Source organism: Musa acuminata, chromosome BXJ1-11 (assembly GCF_036884655.1).
Source record: "Musa acuminata AAA Group cultivar baxijiao chromosome BXJ1-11, Cavendish_Baxijiao_AAA, whole genome shotgun sequence".
Taxonomy (NCBI): domain Eukaryota; kingdom Viridiplantae; phylum Streptophyta; class Magnoliopsida; order Zingiberales; family Musaceae; genus Musa; species Musa acuminata.
The window spans coordinates 27,855,567-27,871,130 of NC_088337.1; the positions used below are offsets into that span (position 1 = coordinate 27,855,567).

Genomic DNA, 15,564 nt, shown 5'->3' on the forward strand with positions numbered 1-15,564 from the left:
AGGAAGTTGCGTTAATTTCTTGGACAAGTACTTTGTCATTTAAATCCCAGAGAATTTATATACTAAATACGCACAAAAAAGGATCACAATTTTCTCACGTGATTTCCACGTGCTCAGAATCCAGTACTAAATATCCACAGAGCAGCAAAGGATAAGGGAAGGACGCGACTCATTTAGCCTCCCTCCCTCCTCGCTTCGATTACTGGTCGCCTTTCTCCCTCTCCGTTCTCCTATTAGAAATGGCGGCCGTGAACGCGGTCTTCGCCTCCCCTTCTTGTTCCTCCCCTCTCTCCTTCCCCCGCTCGTCCTCTTCCTACCGCAGATCAATCTTCGCCTCCCACAGACCGCATCGTTCCGGCCGTCAGTCGCTCAGCAAAGACCATTCCAATCGGCGGAAAAACGACGTGGTAGACTTCACATTTGAAAATTATTAGACCTTTATGCCCATTCTGCTTTTTGTTCGTCTCGTGGATTAGTGTGCTAGTAAAATTATCCGATCTTTGCTTGGATGTCTCTTGGTGGGTTTCCAGGTGGAAGGGGTTTCCCAGAAGAGGTTTCCGGGAAGAGGGAAGGACGATAGGACGTACCTTCCATCGGACGGTAGTCGGGGAGATGCTGGGCTGTCGCAGTCGCAGTCGCAGTCGCAGTCGACGGCGTTCAAGTCTATTGGAACACAGAAGAAGGACAAGGGCATGGTTTATGATCTCAAGGAGCAGCAGGCATGGCAAATTTGATTCTCTTTGTTCCTTTTGCAACGCAAGTTGAATTACCTACATCGTACATTGCCGCTACGGGTTTGCGGATTTTACTGCTTTCTCGAATCATAACATCACATTGTTTAAGACTGCCAATAACGTTTTACTTAGCATACTGATTATGGTCAGTGATGGAGAATACTATTTCTCGATTGTTCTTCAGGCCGATGAAACAGGAAAATTTCAAGATTCAGCTTTTCTTAATGCTGTTGTGAAGGTAATTCTTACTTTTGATTTTTCTTGTAGTGATCAAAGTGGTGACCTGAACATGACGCATGGTTTTTTTTTAATTTGACACTTTTCACAAGAGTAGGTTGTACAAAAATATCTGTGAGATGTTTAGAGAAATGTATCTGCTTCTTGAAGTTCATAAAACTTCCTCTCAAGTCTTTGGACTCTTTTGTTACCACACTTTGTCCGAAGGTCAAATTGGTATCTGGACAACTTACACTACATGACTGTTGATAGGTAGGACAGTGCCAACCATCATAACTGCTTAGTATCCTTCCCAAGCAGCTTCCCTTCCAAAATTAATTGTGATACATTATCTTTAGGTGTATCAATCCATCACTTCATTGTGGACAGTGATGTATAAAGTATAGACTTCCACACTCATCCCAACAGAGAAACTTTGGTGGAGATTGCAATAGGCATTCTTGAGTTTTTAAGTCAACCTTTAAAACTTTGATTTCTCAGACCACTTTCAGCTGCAGTTAAAAATATACTTCTTATGATTTATAGTTTGCTTTACATTACAACAAATGTGTTGAAGAGCCATATTAAGTGTTCCCATTCAGAAGAGCAAAATTCATTACATTGGTTTAGGTAAGAAGTGATGGATCGAAGATTTATATTATATCTTCCCATTCTTGTCATTTAGATGTCATTATTAATTGCTGAACAGAAGATCCATGGTTATGAAGAGTTAAGAAATGTGAATGCTGCCGAAGAACTATAAATGCCTCTGTCTGATTCAACAGTTGACTTCTCTCACATATATTTTACCTTCTGAAGCATCTTAAAAATCTATCAGACTGGTAGATGTGGGATCCAGACCTTTTGAATAACTCTGTACCTTTAGTTTGAGATGACTTTTCTGTACGGTGATCATCACAATGGGTACATTGGCCCTTTTTGTGAATTACCCTTCTCTACTTGTATCAAATCTACACTGTTGCCTATCAACTGGGTCAGGTCACTGCAGTTTCTGGGGTCCTCTTTGGATTATAGGTTACAATCTTGTCTTGGACCAGAGATATTTGCTTCAGGACACTTACATACGGAGTCACTGCTAAGTATAGTGTCTGATGATGCACTAAATGGTTATTTTAATTAAAATACATAATATTTGAACCACTAGGGGTCTTGACGAGTGCATGGCTCTTTTTCTCCTTCTCGAGATAAGAAAATGATGTTTCAAAATTGGCTAGCTTTTATCCAGTAGTGTCATTCTGTTATATTTTCATATTCATGTCCGTCATGAAGTTTCATTTATACTTACTACTTTATTTGATTCAGGTTTACTGCACACATACCTCACCTGATTATTCACTTCCTTGGCAGAAACAAAGGCAATTTACAAGTACTGGAAGGCATGTTTCCACTTTCACCATTGTAACTTGTAGCTTATTTCTCAAACCATCTGACTAACAAAACAAACTGACTGATTATTCACCTGATTGTTAAAAGTGTTTTTCATTGCACACTTGTTTCTTCCCCCTCCCACAATTTGTAGGTAAACAATGCTAGGTTGACAACACCAATTACAGTCTTTCCTCATTACATTTCAGTATTCATTAATCTTTATAACAATATCAGCAGATTGTAGAAGAATAGTTACAGTATATTTCGTGAAGAATTGGATGCTTATGTCCTTTAGTTGCAGGCTTCGTGCTTATTTGATTTCTGAAGGAAATTTAATCTACGTTCACCTATAAGTGTTTAATGGTGATATACTCATGTGAATTCTAGAGAGCCTTATTTTTATTTGACCAAGGAAAGATTATTTGCTTCCTTTTTTCCGATCGCTTTAGGTCAAAATGTAGAGGATTTATTTCTTAGTAGGATTTCAAATTGTTCAAATGGATGATAATATGAAATTTTATAGATGGAAAAGGTGAAATGAATTTGATAATTTATTTACTTTTCTACTCGTTTCCCCTCTTTCTTGAGTTTCTATTGATCAGTTTCTAATGAAGCTTGGTAAAAAAACATGTCTATTTTCCTAATCAGCAAATAAATGCTAAACCTTAACCTTTTATTAATTCTTGATTAGACTTTCTCATCTTGGTCTGCATATATTTATTTGAAGTCAAGGAACTCATAGCTTATGATTTCTTAGTTTTTGCAGTGCTTTGAAAATGATGGTGGGAAAGAATTTATAGCTAATTATATCCATGTTTTACAGTGCTTTCATGATTGGTGATGGTAAGCTTCTGACAAATGCTCATTGTGTCGAGCATGGAACTCAGGTTAATCAATGTGTTCAATTCTCGAAATTCAAGTTCAATTTGATTGATGCTCCTATAATAGATTTTTCAGAAAGTAAGTGGATATCCTTGTTTGCCAGCAAAGGCTTGTTGCTAATGGTGTTATTATTGTTGTCACTTTTATTGTTCTTGATGTTAGATATTCTATTACTTTAGTTTGTCATGTATTCTCTTGAAGCCAGTTATTGGTTTGGTATTAGCAAAAGAATTGTACTTGCATAAGGTATGAATTAATGTGGTCATTTCTTGGCTTGTACTTTGTGAGTTGCCCTGAGATCATGCATGAATGCACTGTCATATCGAAGTCCTTAGTTTTCAAACTACTATAGATTCCACTAAAATGACATTGTGGAAGCTTGTTTCAACATTATCAAATCAGTGTAATGACTCAAGCTTCTTGCAGATCATGCTCTTCTTTAGTTATTCCATGAAAGTGAAATTCCCACTTTTCATCAATATCATACACTATATTGTTTTGAAAATTTGAATATGCTTTATGGAAGCTAAACAAACCATTTGATGTCTGTAGTTCTCTTGAAATTACAGAAAAGAAAGGAAGTTGATCATTAGGTTGCCTGGAACAGTATGTCAACCATAAATCTTCTTCAAAGGGCTTTAATCTTGCTAGGTTTTAGTTTAATCATTGAAGACACGAGCTGTGAAAGGTTTCTGCATTGCTTGATGGTTCATAATTAAATGGATACTCATGTGATTCAAAACCAAACCCACCACTCTACCCCATGATTTCTTTGTTGTAGTTGGTTTTAGGTTTAATGTGACTGAGGTCATTTCCTTTAACCAACAGTGCATCTTTATCACAATACATAATTACTTTCAGACTCATGTTTTCTGCATGTTCCTTTTTAATGCATTTTCATAAGGATATCATGTTTTATAGAAGTTGACGTTCTTGTTGTATCTTTCCCAGTCTCATCTATTTTTTTGCAGTTGCAAACTAACAATTTTGATAACAACAGGTTAAAGTGAAGAGAAGGGGAGATGACACTAAGTTTGTAGCTAAGGTACCTTTTCTTGTACCTAGAACCTTCTGAGATGGCATCAGATGTGCACTACATGAGCTAGTCATGTTCTTAAAATCAGTGTGGTTCGTGGCATGATTTGCACATATAATGGCCTGTTTTGTTCTTAATCATTGGCCTGGTTGTACATTCATCCATATGCAAATCATAATAAAGAATTTAGGTTTGAGGTCCATGATTGGGCCAACCATGGTTAGTATGTTACTTGGCATGAATATTGAAGGCATGTCATATTTGTATGCTGGTGCAGGCCATGAGTTGGATGCCATATACATTGGCATGAATAGTGGCACAAAGCATGGAAGGTGACTATTATATCAGCACCTTAGTAGTATAGTTGATGTTGTGGTACAGCTGGCACTCCAATTGTGATCATGATCTCTTAATGATTGTATATTTCACAAAGCTCACCTCGTTGTTGCCTGTTACATTATGAAATAAAGCTTCCTTCTTAGTAGATGTTTTTGTAAATAAGTGTGTATTTGGTAATTGTGACATAACTGGCTACTCCGTATGCAGATTTTCCTTCTAAAATAGTTAAAGAGTTCTTAAGGTTTTCTGAACCTTTTTCTCTAGATCTTGGCTAACGGAACTCCTCAGTGACCTGATTTACAGGTCTTAGCTAGAGGTATAGAATGTGACATAGCATTACTCTCAGTTGAGAGTGAAGATTTCTGGAAAGGTGCTGAACCACTTCGTTTTGGTCGTTTGCCATGCCTTCAGGTACTTGATAATTTAAGTATTTCTGCAACACCTTATCATATACATGCTGCAAACAAGTTCTATTATGAATTTTGAGGGCATTATATGTAGCATCTTCCTAAGTTCTATATGTGATGATGTGTTTCTTCTCAAGGCATTGGTTGAAGTAGGCATGCTCCTTTTATAAATTGTTGAAAAACTCTTCTAATGATATAAGATAACAGATGTTGTCATTTCTCTAAGTCTCCAAATTTATATACATAGATGACATGAAAAATTTAAGATGATTGTTTTTGTAAACCAATGGATATTCTCATCTTAAATTAATTATTGGATGCATATAAAAGTACATAATTAACTATTCCTTCTCACCACATATGAACTTAATTTTCTAGTCATTAAAAAATAATTTCTAGTGGGGTTCAAAGATATTAGCTAGGGTTTAATCTAAAATGAACTAAGTTAATACAATTTTATATCCCAACTCGAATCGCTGAACGAATCTTTGTTCTTAAGACATGAAATCCAGTCAAAGAAGTTTTATTATATCTTTGTGTCTTGTTATACTAATTTCTGTTGTCTAATCATTATGCTTTGTTTCAAAAGTAAATATTTGATTCTAATATACTCTGCCCTATGAGCTTCTTTCGTTTGGTTGTTCTTCTTGATTCTATCAACATAACAATTTGTAATTTCAGGATTCGGTCACTGTTGTAGGATATCCGCTTGGTGGAGATACGATCTCTGTGACAAAGGGTGTGGTATCACGAATTGAGGTTCGATTTAATTCATGTCGTTATGTTGCTGATATTGTATGTCATTATTCATTTTATTAGTCAGTCCCGTAATGCATGTTTGTTTGACTCATGATTTTATCAAAGTTAAGTAGTCTAATATTAGGTGCCAAAGAAATTGTTGTTACCTTAATATTCATTTAAGTAGATTAAATTTATTTTTTGAGAAATCAGCAACAAGATAGATGAATGTTCTGCTCACTTTTATAGTGGTATCATTTGGTGGTGTCATACTATTGGATTTTCAAGACTAAGAATCTTAACTTAATTGCTGCTGCATTTTAAATCATCTTTTGATTACTTGAGTTGCAAATTTATCCTTTGATGAGGCGGCTTTGGCATGTATCCGTTTGAAAATTTGGTATCATGGTACATTTCCCTTTCAGACAGTCCCAATAATGTGTTACATAATTACATTTAGGCATATTACTAGGATTTCAAATCAAGGTTTGAATTTTGTATCGTATCGATGTTTCGAGATTTGCTCAATACGGTATGGTACGGGCATACCGAGCGGTACGCTAGCGTGTATTGCTCGATATATATATATATATATATATATATACACACACACACATATACATATATATACATATACATACATATATATATATATGTACATATAATATAATATAATATAAAAATAAAATAAGGAGGCGTACGTTGCCTCGACGATGTCGCCTCCTTTTCTTCTTCTCGTCGCGTCAGACGAGGAGAAGAACGTGGTCTTCTTCTCATCTGTGACATTCGACGAAGAACATAGCGAAGGCCGTAGGCGTCTCTAGCCTTCATCGAAAAACACGACGAAGGCTGCAGGCGTCTCTGGCCTTCAGCGAAAAACGCAATGAAGAAGCCAAGCCGTCGCCTCTCTGTTACCTCCTCGATCGGGATCATCGAGGGAGGGCAGTGCCGGATCGAAAAGCGTCGAGGTTCTCTCGATTCTCCCTCTTCTTCGAGTGCCTTCTCCCTCTTCTCTCTTGACACTTCGTCTTCCCTTGCTGCAGCTAGGCCGCAGCATGCCGCCAGGTACGGGCGGTATCATTCAAAATTAAAATCCTTGTTTCAAATAATGGTCAGATTGATACCTATGATCGGTATTTACTGATTTGACCAAGGATTTGAACTTAACCATATAGGCCCAATCGACATTTAAATTTTTATTTTTTTCCTAATGAGACTAGGTGATACTGGTTGATATGCCTCTGTTAGTTTGACCAGTTGCCAAAATTAGTTTTGTAAACCCTTGAGGATTATTAATTAATTTAGGCCATGAGATTAAAATATTCAGAAGATGCCCTATCCAAAAGAAAAGAAACAATATTTGCCAAGTTTTTTTCCTTTCGTTACCTTCGTCTGTATCTTCCTGTTAAAATGTTCTATTCGCCTATCAAATTTACTTCTTTGTTTTTTCCTTAGGATTTGTTCTTGGTTCTTGTTTTGTTATATAGTAGCCAGTAGAGTTGTAGACCAATGCTAGATGATACAAGATTAGCTGCTGAAGATTGTCTTTGTTTATTTGTGCAGGAGCATCTGTCAGCTTAGTTTCACCCTTCGAAGATTAAATAAGATAACCACTTCTATTTTAAGACCTCAAGTGATTGGGATGAACATATGATTATCCATATGAATTGATTTAATTTTTGGAATTTGGCCATTGATTCTATTTATCAAATTTGGTGTACCTAGGGGAAGAATTATAATTTGAAGCACAGTCCAGTTCATGATTAGGTTATCACTCTCTATGTTGATTAGTATTCACAATGAGACATGCTGGTCTTTTGGCTGTCTTGAGGCTCGATATGCTCTAACAGAAAATAAAAGAAGTAATCAACTAGGTCAAATATAATATGTGAAAATAATCAATGACCAATTCAACATGGTTGATGAACTCCAGTGTGTCATCTCCAGTAGATGAAGTCACTGGTCCTTTTGTCTCTCACTGGTGAAGTTTTTGGCATTTGAGTCAGCTTAAGCAAACAATGTCTCGTAGTCCCAGAGGAAATAAGGTCTTAGGGCAGCTAACTTTCAGTAGACATAAATCATATCGGACAAGGATCCAAATGAACTTTATTGAGTGTAATGCACTTGGCCTGTTTATTTTCTTCCAGATCTTCACCTGATTCAGTTGATAAATGAATAGATGAAACTTGATTGACCTAATTTAAAAATATAATTAAGTGATATATAACTGGTTCGGCTTCAAGTGGGGTTATATTGTCCATGAGACCATCCATCCTGTTTTGCTTTCAGTGTCCTGTTTGAACCACTTGATACGGGGATGTACTTCTATACTTGGAAGTTTGGCTCATTGCATAAGACTCTTGTCACCTTGGAGTCAAATTGTGCCATTACAGCAAACAAGAGTGTCGCTAATACTTTACAGAATTTAAAGTTTTTCAGGGACAAGCAAGTGCATGAATCTAGAAATAACTTTTTGAAAAATAGTTATATTGATTTTATGTTGAATAATGCTAAAAGATTTGTAAAATTTGATGCAAATGAAGGTGATATGATATCCAAAAGCTATATGCTTTTAATTTTTTTTAGACGTTTAATGTGAATTCTTCCATCATTGAGGTTGACCATGACTTCATCTGTCTGAATGCACCTTTTTCTTAAGCATACATAATGGTGATTTTTTAAAATGTTTTTGGCTCCCTGATGACCAATAATGATAGTTCCTCCAATCGGAGGATGGTGCCCAAACACATAAGCGAGCCTAATGGTTGACTTGAGATGAAAGCAAAGAACATTCGGTCATTCTTTATCTATGTTCTGAAAAATAAAACGGATTACTGTTTTATCTTTGTTTTTCTTAGGGCCAGTACTGGACATAAAGGCAGTGTGTGAAAACTTTGTTTCATATTATGTCATGATTTTCTAATGTCCTGAATCCATATTGTTATCATGGTTTGTAGTGTCTGATAATATAATCATAGTAATAGAGAGGAATTTGTGCATGTTAATGTTATTCTGGGTAAAAGAAAATTAATAACAATGTTGGCTTTAAATCTTAACAGTGTTTTATGAGCATCTTATCAAATCAGAAATTCTTGGTAAGATCCATTATTGTTTTTCTTCTATGTATATCTCAGGTTACTTCGTATGCTCATGGATCATCTGATCTGCTTGGCATTCAAATTGATGCTGCAATAAATCCTGGTTGGTAACTTAAAAGTGTAATTTCTGCACTAGGAAGACTGTATTTAAATTCTTCTGTAATTGGCTTTTATCATACCTCTTCTTTAGGCAAGGGGAATCTGTTTTCTTCCTTGCTGTTGTCTAAAAACATATATTTTCTTCTGCAGGAAACAGTGGTGGTCCTGCCTTTAATGACCATGGAGAATGTATCGGAGTGGCATTTCAGGTGCTCTTCTGCTAAATCATATATGTTATCTTTTCTACTTTGTTCTCTTCAGTTTTACTTCTTCCTTCAACCCTTCTATAATCCATTTTGACATCAAAATATAATTTTCTCCACATGGAACTAAATTTGTATGTTGCTCTTTCACCTTTCATGTCATCATATCTTCTTGCATTTCTTACTATTTACTTCATTTAGGTTTTCAGATCAGAAGAAGCTGAAAATATTGGATATGTTATTCCCACAACAGTCGTTTCTCATTTTCTGAATGATTATGAGAGAAGCGGGAAGTATACTGGTAAGATAACACACGACTGCTAGATATCATTTGTGAGACAGTGATGTATTGCCTTCATGATCAAAAGTTTTGTATAGATGTTGCAGTTTAAACTTTCTCAGATATTACTTGTGAGAACTCTTATCTGAATAATGCCTTCTCTTTTTGACATAGTTGCCCTTGCCAATGTAAACTGTTTTTTCTCTTTTCCATATCATCCTCTTTTCCCTTTCTTTTAGAGTTTGCCTCTTTAATGAATGCTCGTGGTGTCAGAAAAAAACCATTATATATATTTTCAAAATTTTTCATATGTTGGTTAAGTTTTGAATCTATATCTCTATCATTTTGCGACAATGTGGACCAATAATGCTTTTCTATGATTCAAAACATTTATGGGAAAGTATGTGTATGAAAACTTTTATCCATGTTTATTTTTAAGATTGCTATCTGGTTTAAGGACTGCAATTTACACATTGTCAGCATTGGTAATACACATTCTATATGAAGTGCATGTGTGCACACTCAACACCACAGATAATGTATATATACTTGTTGAATCATGTCAAAAGTTGATCTTGTGCAGTTGTGCTTTTATGTGGTATGACATAGGATTTCCTTCTCTTGGGGTCTTACTTCAGAAGTTGGAGAATCCAGCACTGAGGGCATGCCTAAAAGTATCATCGAATGAGGTATTCTTTGTTGGACAAGTAAAAAAATTTGCCTGCTAACTTTTCATTATTTGAGTAATATTTAGAATTTTAGAGGTACACAACATCGACTACACTTTAGTGTTTGTTATGTATTTTGTATTATTGCATGCCTATCAAGCTGCTATACTTTGTCAGGCATGATAACATGCTTATCTGACATTTTCTCTGCTGATAATAGGGATGCACTTGATGCATTGTGACCCAGATTAGTCTATCCAGGTCCAGAAACATGTATCAGCATGTACATGTCATATCCGATTTGCTTGGACATGTACTGGATGCAACAATCCATTTGATTACATGCCTGTTTAGTTCCAAAATCTTTCAGACAAGAATAGACTTGGTTCAATCACTTTGAGGTGAGAGAACTCGTGCAATGAAGTAGGGAAGAAAGAATGCGATGCAAACCCCTTTTTAGGAACTGCACCCGGGCTTTCTTTCTCATCTATGGAACACTTACACATGTCCACACTTCTTTGCGAAGATCAAACACAGAAGCATTTGGGAAAGAACTGCCTCGAAAAGACACATGTAATTATGAATTGCTGGCAACCATAGAGGATTTACAATCTTTCTATCTTCCTCATTATTGGTTTTCTTTCTTTATTCAAGACTATGCAATCTTTCTATCTTCCTTCTTACAAACTCATGTCCACACTATAGAGGATGTTCTTTCATTATTTTTATTCTCATACCTTTGCTGTGTGTTATGGTTAGTTTATTCTTCATCTCTATACGTGTACATATATATACATATATCTTTGTTATTCAAGTGAATACATTGTAATTTTGCTAGTTCGATTTTATTTTAAAGTTGTAGCTCAACTTAATGTGCTGCCAAAATTGAACATTTTTTGGATTCTTGATTAGAAAATGTGATAACTAATATGGTATTATACTTTGTCTTGTTATATGTAAAGTTAAATGTAAAGGTAATAGGATTTTCTTTTCATCATTTGATTTCCACTTGAAGTCCATGAAAAGCCTTTCATCTTCTGTCAGCTTTTGTCCATAAAAGGAAACTGGATTGTCTTTTATCATAGGTATCTGTTGGCACTGGTTTCATCACATATTTTAAATTATTTAGTATAATACATCATAGTGGTATCTTTAAAAGCATGTACTAGCAATATAGGTTCGTCGTATCGCAACATACCACCCGGTATGGGCAGTACATACTAGTTTGATAGGGGACTAATACGGACGGTATATATCGGTTTGTTGGTATACCCCACTATGTCATGTGTCAATACATTGGTATGTTACTCTATCGATGGCCGGTCGGTATACCTGTACGAAGCAATAAGGTGAACCATGCTACCATTGACAACAAACCATAATGTCCACCATATAGCGTTTGCTGTGTGGATATATTTTTTTTTCATGAAGTTCTGTTTAGAGCAATATCACTAGTCATACTAAGGGTAACCAAATCTCTTTTTGATGCATCTAAGAAAGTTTTCTTAGTAAAGTTTTCTAAAATCTCCCTCTACCTCTGATCATGCCACCAATCTTAATCAACTTACCTGTCCTTTCTATGCATTTATAGGTCTCTTTGAGACATGTTCATCAGTCTTAAACAAATTTCTCTCATTTTCTGTATATTAAAATTGTTCATGAATATAAACACTTCATATTCTATTTTTGTATTATCATGCTTTAGTATTAGGTCTGCATCAATCTCCCATTCCTGCTGAATAGTAAACCTAAGATCTCTGGAACTTCTAATAATGTTTTCATGGATATTTTATGATAAACTTCTAGAACGTAGTAATGCCCTATGATGTAGCTACTTAATTATGCATAAACTTACTCAGGACTAGCCATGAACACTGATAAATACACTTGAACATGTTTGTTTCAACTACTTTCGTTTGTATCAAGGAATGTGTTTCCATTCAGTTCTAAAAAGGAATCTTACGCAGAAGAAAGTATATAGGATCAAGTACTTGGTTCAGACTGATCTTTTTACAATCCATTCAGGTGTTCTTTGTCAAGTTTTGTATTCCCTTGTGGTGGAAGTGAAACTTTTGTTAGGGCACTAAATTATGTGACTCTTTTTCTGCTTGAATGACTCTCAGTTCTTTAATATTAATTATCCAAGTCTTCTCTGTTTATGTTTTATGTTTGTCTTTCTTATATTTCTTGTATCTTGAAGGGTGTTTTGGTCCGGAGAGTTGAACCCACTTCTCCAGCTAGTGATGTTCTCAAGGAGGTATGCTTTGTTAGAAAATGGTACCTTTCATCCCAGTTGTTATGCAATACCTGCACCGGTTATAATGCAATGGCTGTGTGTCTCCAGGGAGACGTGATTGTAAGCTTTGATGGTGTTCAAGTGGGATCAGAAGGAACTGTCCCATTCCGATCCACAGAGCGGATTGCCTTTCGCTATTTAATAAGTCAAAAGTAAAGGCTTAATTTCTTTTATAATTGTAGATATAAATGATCAAAACTATCACAGTAGGTTCTTCTATTCTGTTATCTTTCATGCTTTACCGGTTTGGCTTGTCTATACCCCTGACAATTAGAACACTGGTCAAATATGCCTATTTAATTTTGGACACTCTTCTGCAGTTTTGACATTACTTCTTCCTTAACTCTTTTTTTTTCCAAGGAATCTGTGGTCACTTATGTTACTCGATGAGTATACCTGCCAGGCATGATGTAATAATGACTCTGAAGTAAATTGATGTTTTGGTTATCAGGTTTTCTGGTGATGTTGCAGAACTTGGGATCATCCGTGATGGAACCTACATGAAAGTTCAGACTATCTTGCAACCTCGGGTGCACTTAGTAAGTAATTAGAGTTTTGCATTCAAAGCCTATAGCCAACACTTATTAACCTAACTTTTCATGCAAAGGTGCCATACCACATTGAAGGAGGACAACCTTCTTATCTGATAATCGCAGGCCTTGTATTCACTCCTCTCTCAGAGCCTCTGATAGAGTAAGTTACCTGTAGTGAAAATTCTCTGTTTTATTAATTCGCTTTGGTTTTGTTGGATGCTGATATTGATTAACATATCTGATTCATGCGACAGAGAGGAGTGTGAAGACTCAATCGGGGTAAATTTATGAAGTTGGCTGTTGCTTTTGCACCCTGTTTAGTCTTTCATGTGAACTAATTATATATATTTATCTTTTGTTGTCAGCTTAAATTACTAGCAAAGGCCCGTTATTCTTTAGCAAGATTCAAAGGCGAAGAAATTGTAATATTATCACAGGTTAGTTAATGCTCTCCTTGATGTTCTTTGCTAAAAATGTGAAGTTTGTTGACACGGGAAAAAAATAATCAGATGAAATCTGGAGGATGTATATATTATGAGGGACGTTCTCCACATAGAATATATCGAGTTACTATAACTTTTATGGACACAAACAGAATCTGAAAGAACAGTTTGTTGTTTAGGTACAAAAGTTTGATTATTCATAATAATTCATATAGCATGCATAACTTGAAGCAGACTTTAAAAACAAGTGGACCAACTTTTCTGCTGACCTTATTGTCATGTCGGACTCAACTTGCTTTATGAGCTTCTTGTCTATGGAGTCGAAGTGCTAGATATGTAGGACTTCTAACGAATGGCTATTTTCATAATCTAGCTGGTGGGATATTAAATGCGTGCATCCTAAAATTCGAGTTGGAAAAATTATTCGAAATTTTGGTCCTTAAGAATGTCGCTTTTTCCATTCAGGCTTATTCTTACTGTTCCTTCATTCATTCATTCATTCATTTTTTTCTTCCTTTTATAGGTTTTAGCTAATGAAGTGAACATAGGATACGAGGATATGGGCAACCAACAGGTAAATGTCCTTCTGCAATTGCATGTCTGATTAATTATCATATTAATTTATGGAAGCCTGAATATGCTAATTACTTTTTATAGGTGATGAAATTCAATGGAACTCCAATAAAAAACATCCGACATCTGGCTCATCTTGTTGACAGTGAGTTTTCTTTTTTCCTGTGATTACATTCGACAAGTTAATACAATGTCCTGCCGCCTCTGTTATCATTTTGTGTACTGTGTAGCTTGCAAAGACAAGTACTTGATATTTGAATTTGAAGACAATTTCCTTGCTGTTTTGGAACGAGAGGCTGCTGCTGCCGCCTCACCATTTGTTCTAAAAGACTACGGAATTCCATGCGAAAGGTCATCTGATTTGCTCGAACCATTTATCGACTTGGTGGAAGACAAACAAATACTGAATCAAGATATCGGGGACAGCCCCGTGTCAAATTTTGAGATTGGATTTGATGGCCTCCTATGGGCATGAAATGAAATGATTCTACAATTTCCAGAAAATCCCTACTGGCCGCTCAGCAATTGATATTGAAGAGCAGGAGAAATTGCCCGGTGCCGACAACATCCCATGCTAATTGTTTGAGATCCTCCTGATGATGGAATTTGTGTCACCCATTTGTCATTACCAAGAACTTCTGGAACACAAGGGCTTGAAGAATTTGTTGCAGCTTGCCCTAGGAAGGTGTCTAAGGTTGCTGCAATTGGCAATTTTCTTGTCGATTTTTCGTCCATCTCGATAAGAGAACATTTACTATTTTATTTATCTCTTGCTACTGATGATTCAATGAGAAAATTTGATGTTGTTGGTACATTTTGTGCGTTAAGGCTACTGTTTGGCGGAACATGATCAAACCTTATGACATGGAGATTACAGCATAGTCCACTTGAGTATGTGGCGGATGAATAGGATGTTGTGCTTCCTGTATGTGTTAAACCGCAGAATGCTGTGTACCAACATTTTTTCGTTTTTTGCGTCAAGATTCGTGCATAGCCGCTTAGCGGTCTGATGGTTGTCCCTTCTCGATCTAAGGAGGTAATGAAAATTTAGTAAGGGGCTTGCGATGGGTGGGTTGGATGATTGCCACGTAATCAGAGGTTCTTTCTCGGCCTCCCAAATAAATATTTTTTATTATATTAAAATATTAAAATTATATAAAATATTAAAATTATGATAAGACTCTTAAGGTTATCTTTTTTTCAGAGACTTTTAGGTAGTTTTGTTTTCTTTCCTAAAAAAATTTAGTTTATTTTATTTTATGATTATATTAATATTTTGAAATGTTGTATGTTGATATATTGTATTAAATTAAAATATGTAAAATATAAATATCTGAAATTTATTTTGTATGTATTTTAAATTATTTTATTTTTTTAAATAATAATTTCATGTTAAAATTTAGAATTTATTATTTCTTAAATTTATATTATTTGTTTTTTAATTAAATAATTCATTTGAGATGGCTTGCTGAACTAACCATCAACAAAAATAATGATAAGATAGAAGGAAAAAATATTAAAAATACACGTGTATGGTTGGATTTAGAAGCATCATCTTACGTGGCAAACACCCAAGCCACTCAACCTTATTCCAAGTCACACGCAGTTGCGTTTCCCGTTTCCAGCAGCC

The 15,564-nt window shown here is 35.5% G+C and overlaps 1 protein-coding gene across 1 annotated transcript; it reads left to right on the forward strand.

Moving 5' to 3' along the window:
* The first annotated feature begins 151 nt into the window (after positions 1-151).
* Positions 152-14,748, forward strand: LOC135597487 (protease Do-like 2, chloroplastic). The gene is made up of 21 exons (XM_065090469.1): positions 152-407; positions 531-719; positions 919-972; positions 2,274-2,347; positions 3,163-3,226; positions 4,222-4,266; positions 4,900-5,007; positions 5,685-5,762; positions 8,876-8,942; positions 9,089-9,147; positions 9,343-9,442; positions 10,031-10,110; positions 12,290-12,346; positions 12,434-12,537; positions 12,837-12,924; positions 12,993-13,078; positions 13,173-13,197; positions 13,284-13,355; positions 13,885-13,935; positions 14,019-14,079; positions 14,165-14,748. Exons 1-21 carry the CDS (start codon positions 240-242, stop codon positions 14,407-14,409), a joined length of 1,875 nt encoding a protein of 624 aa, XP_064946541.1. The 5' UTR covers positions 152-239; the 3' UTR covers positions 14,410-14,748.
* Positions 14,749-15,564: the final 816 nt, after the last annotated feature.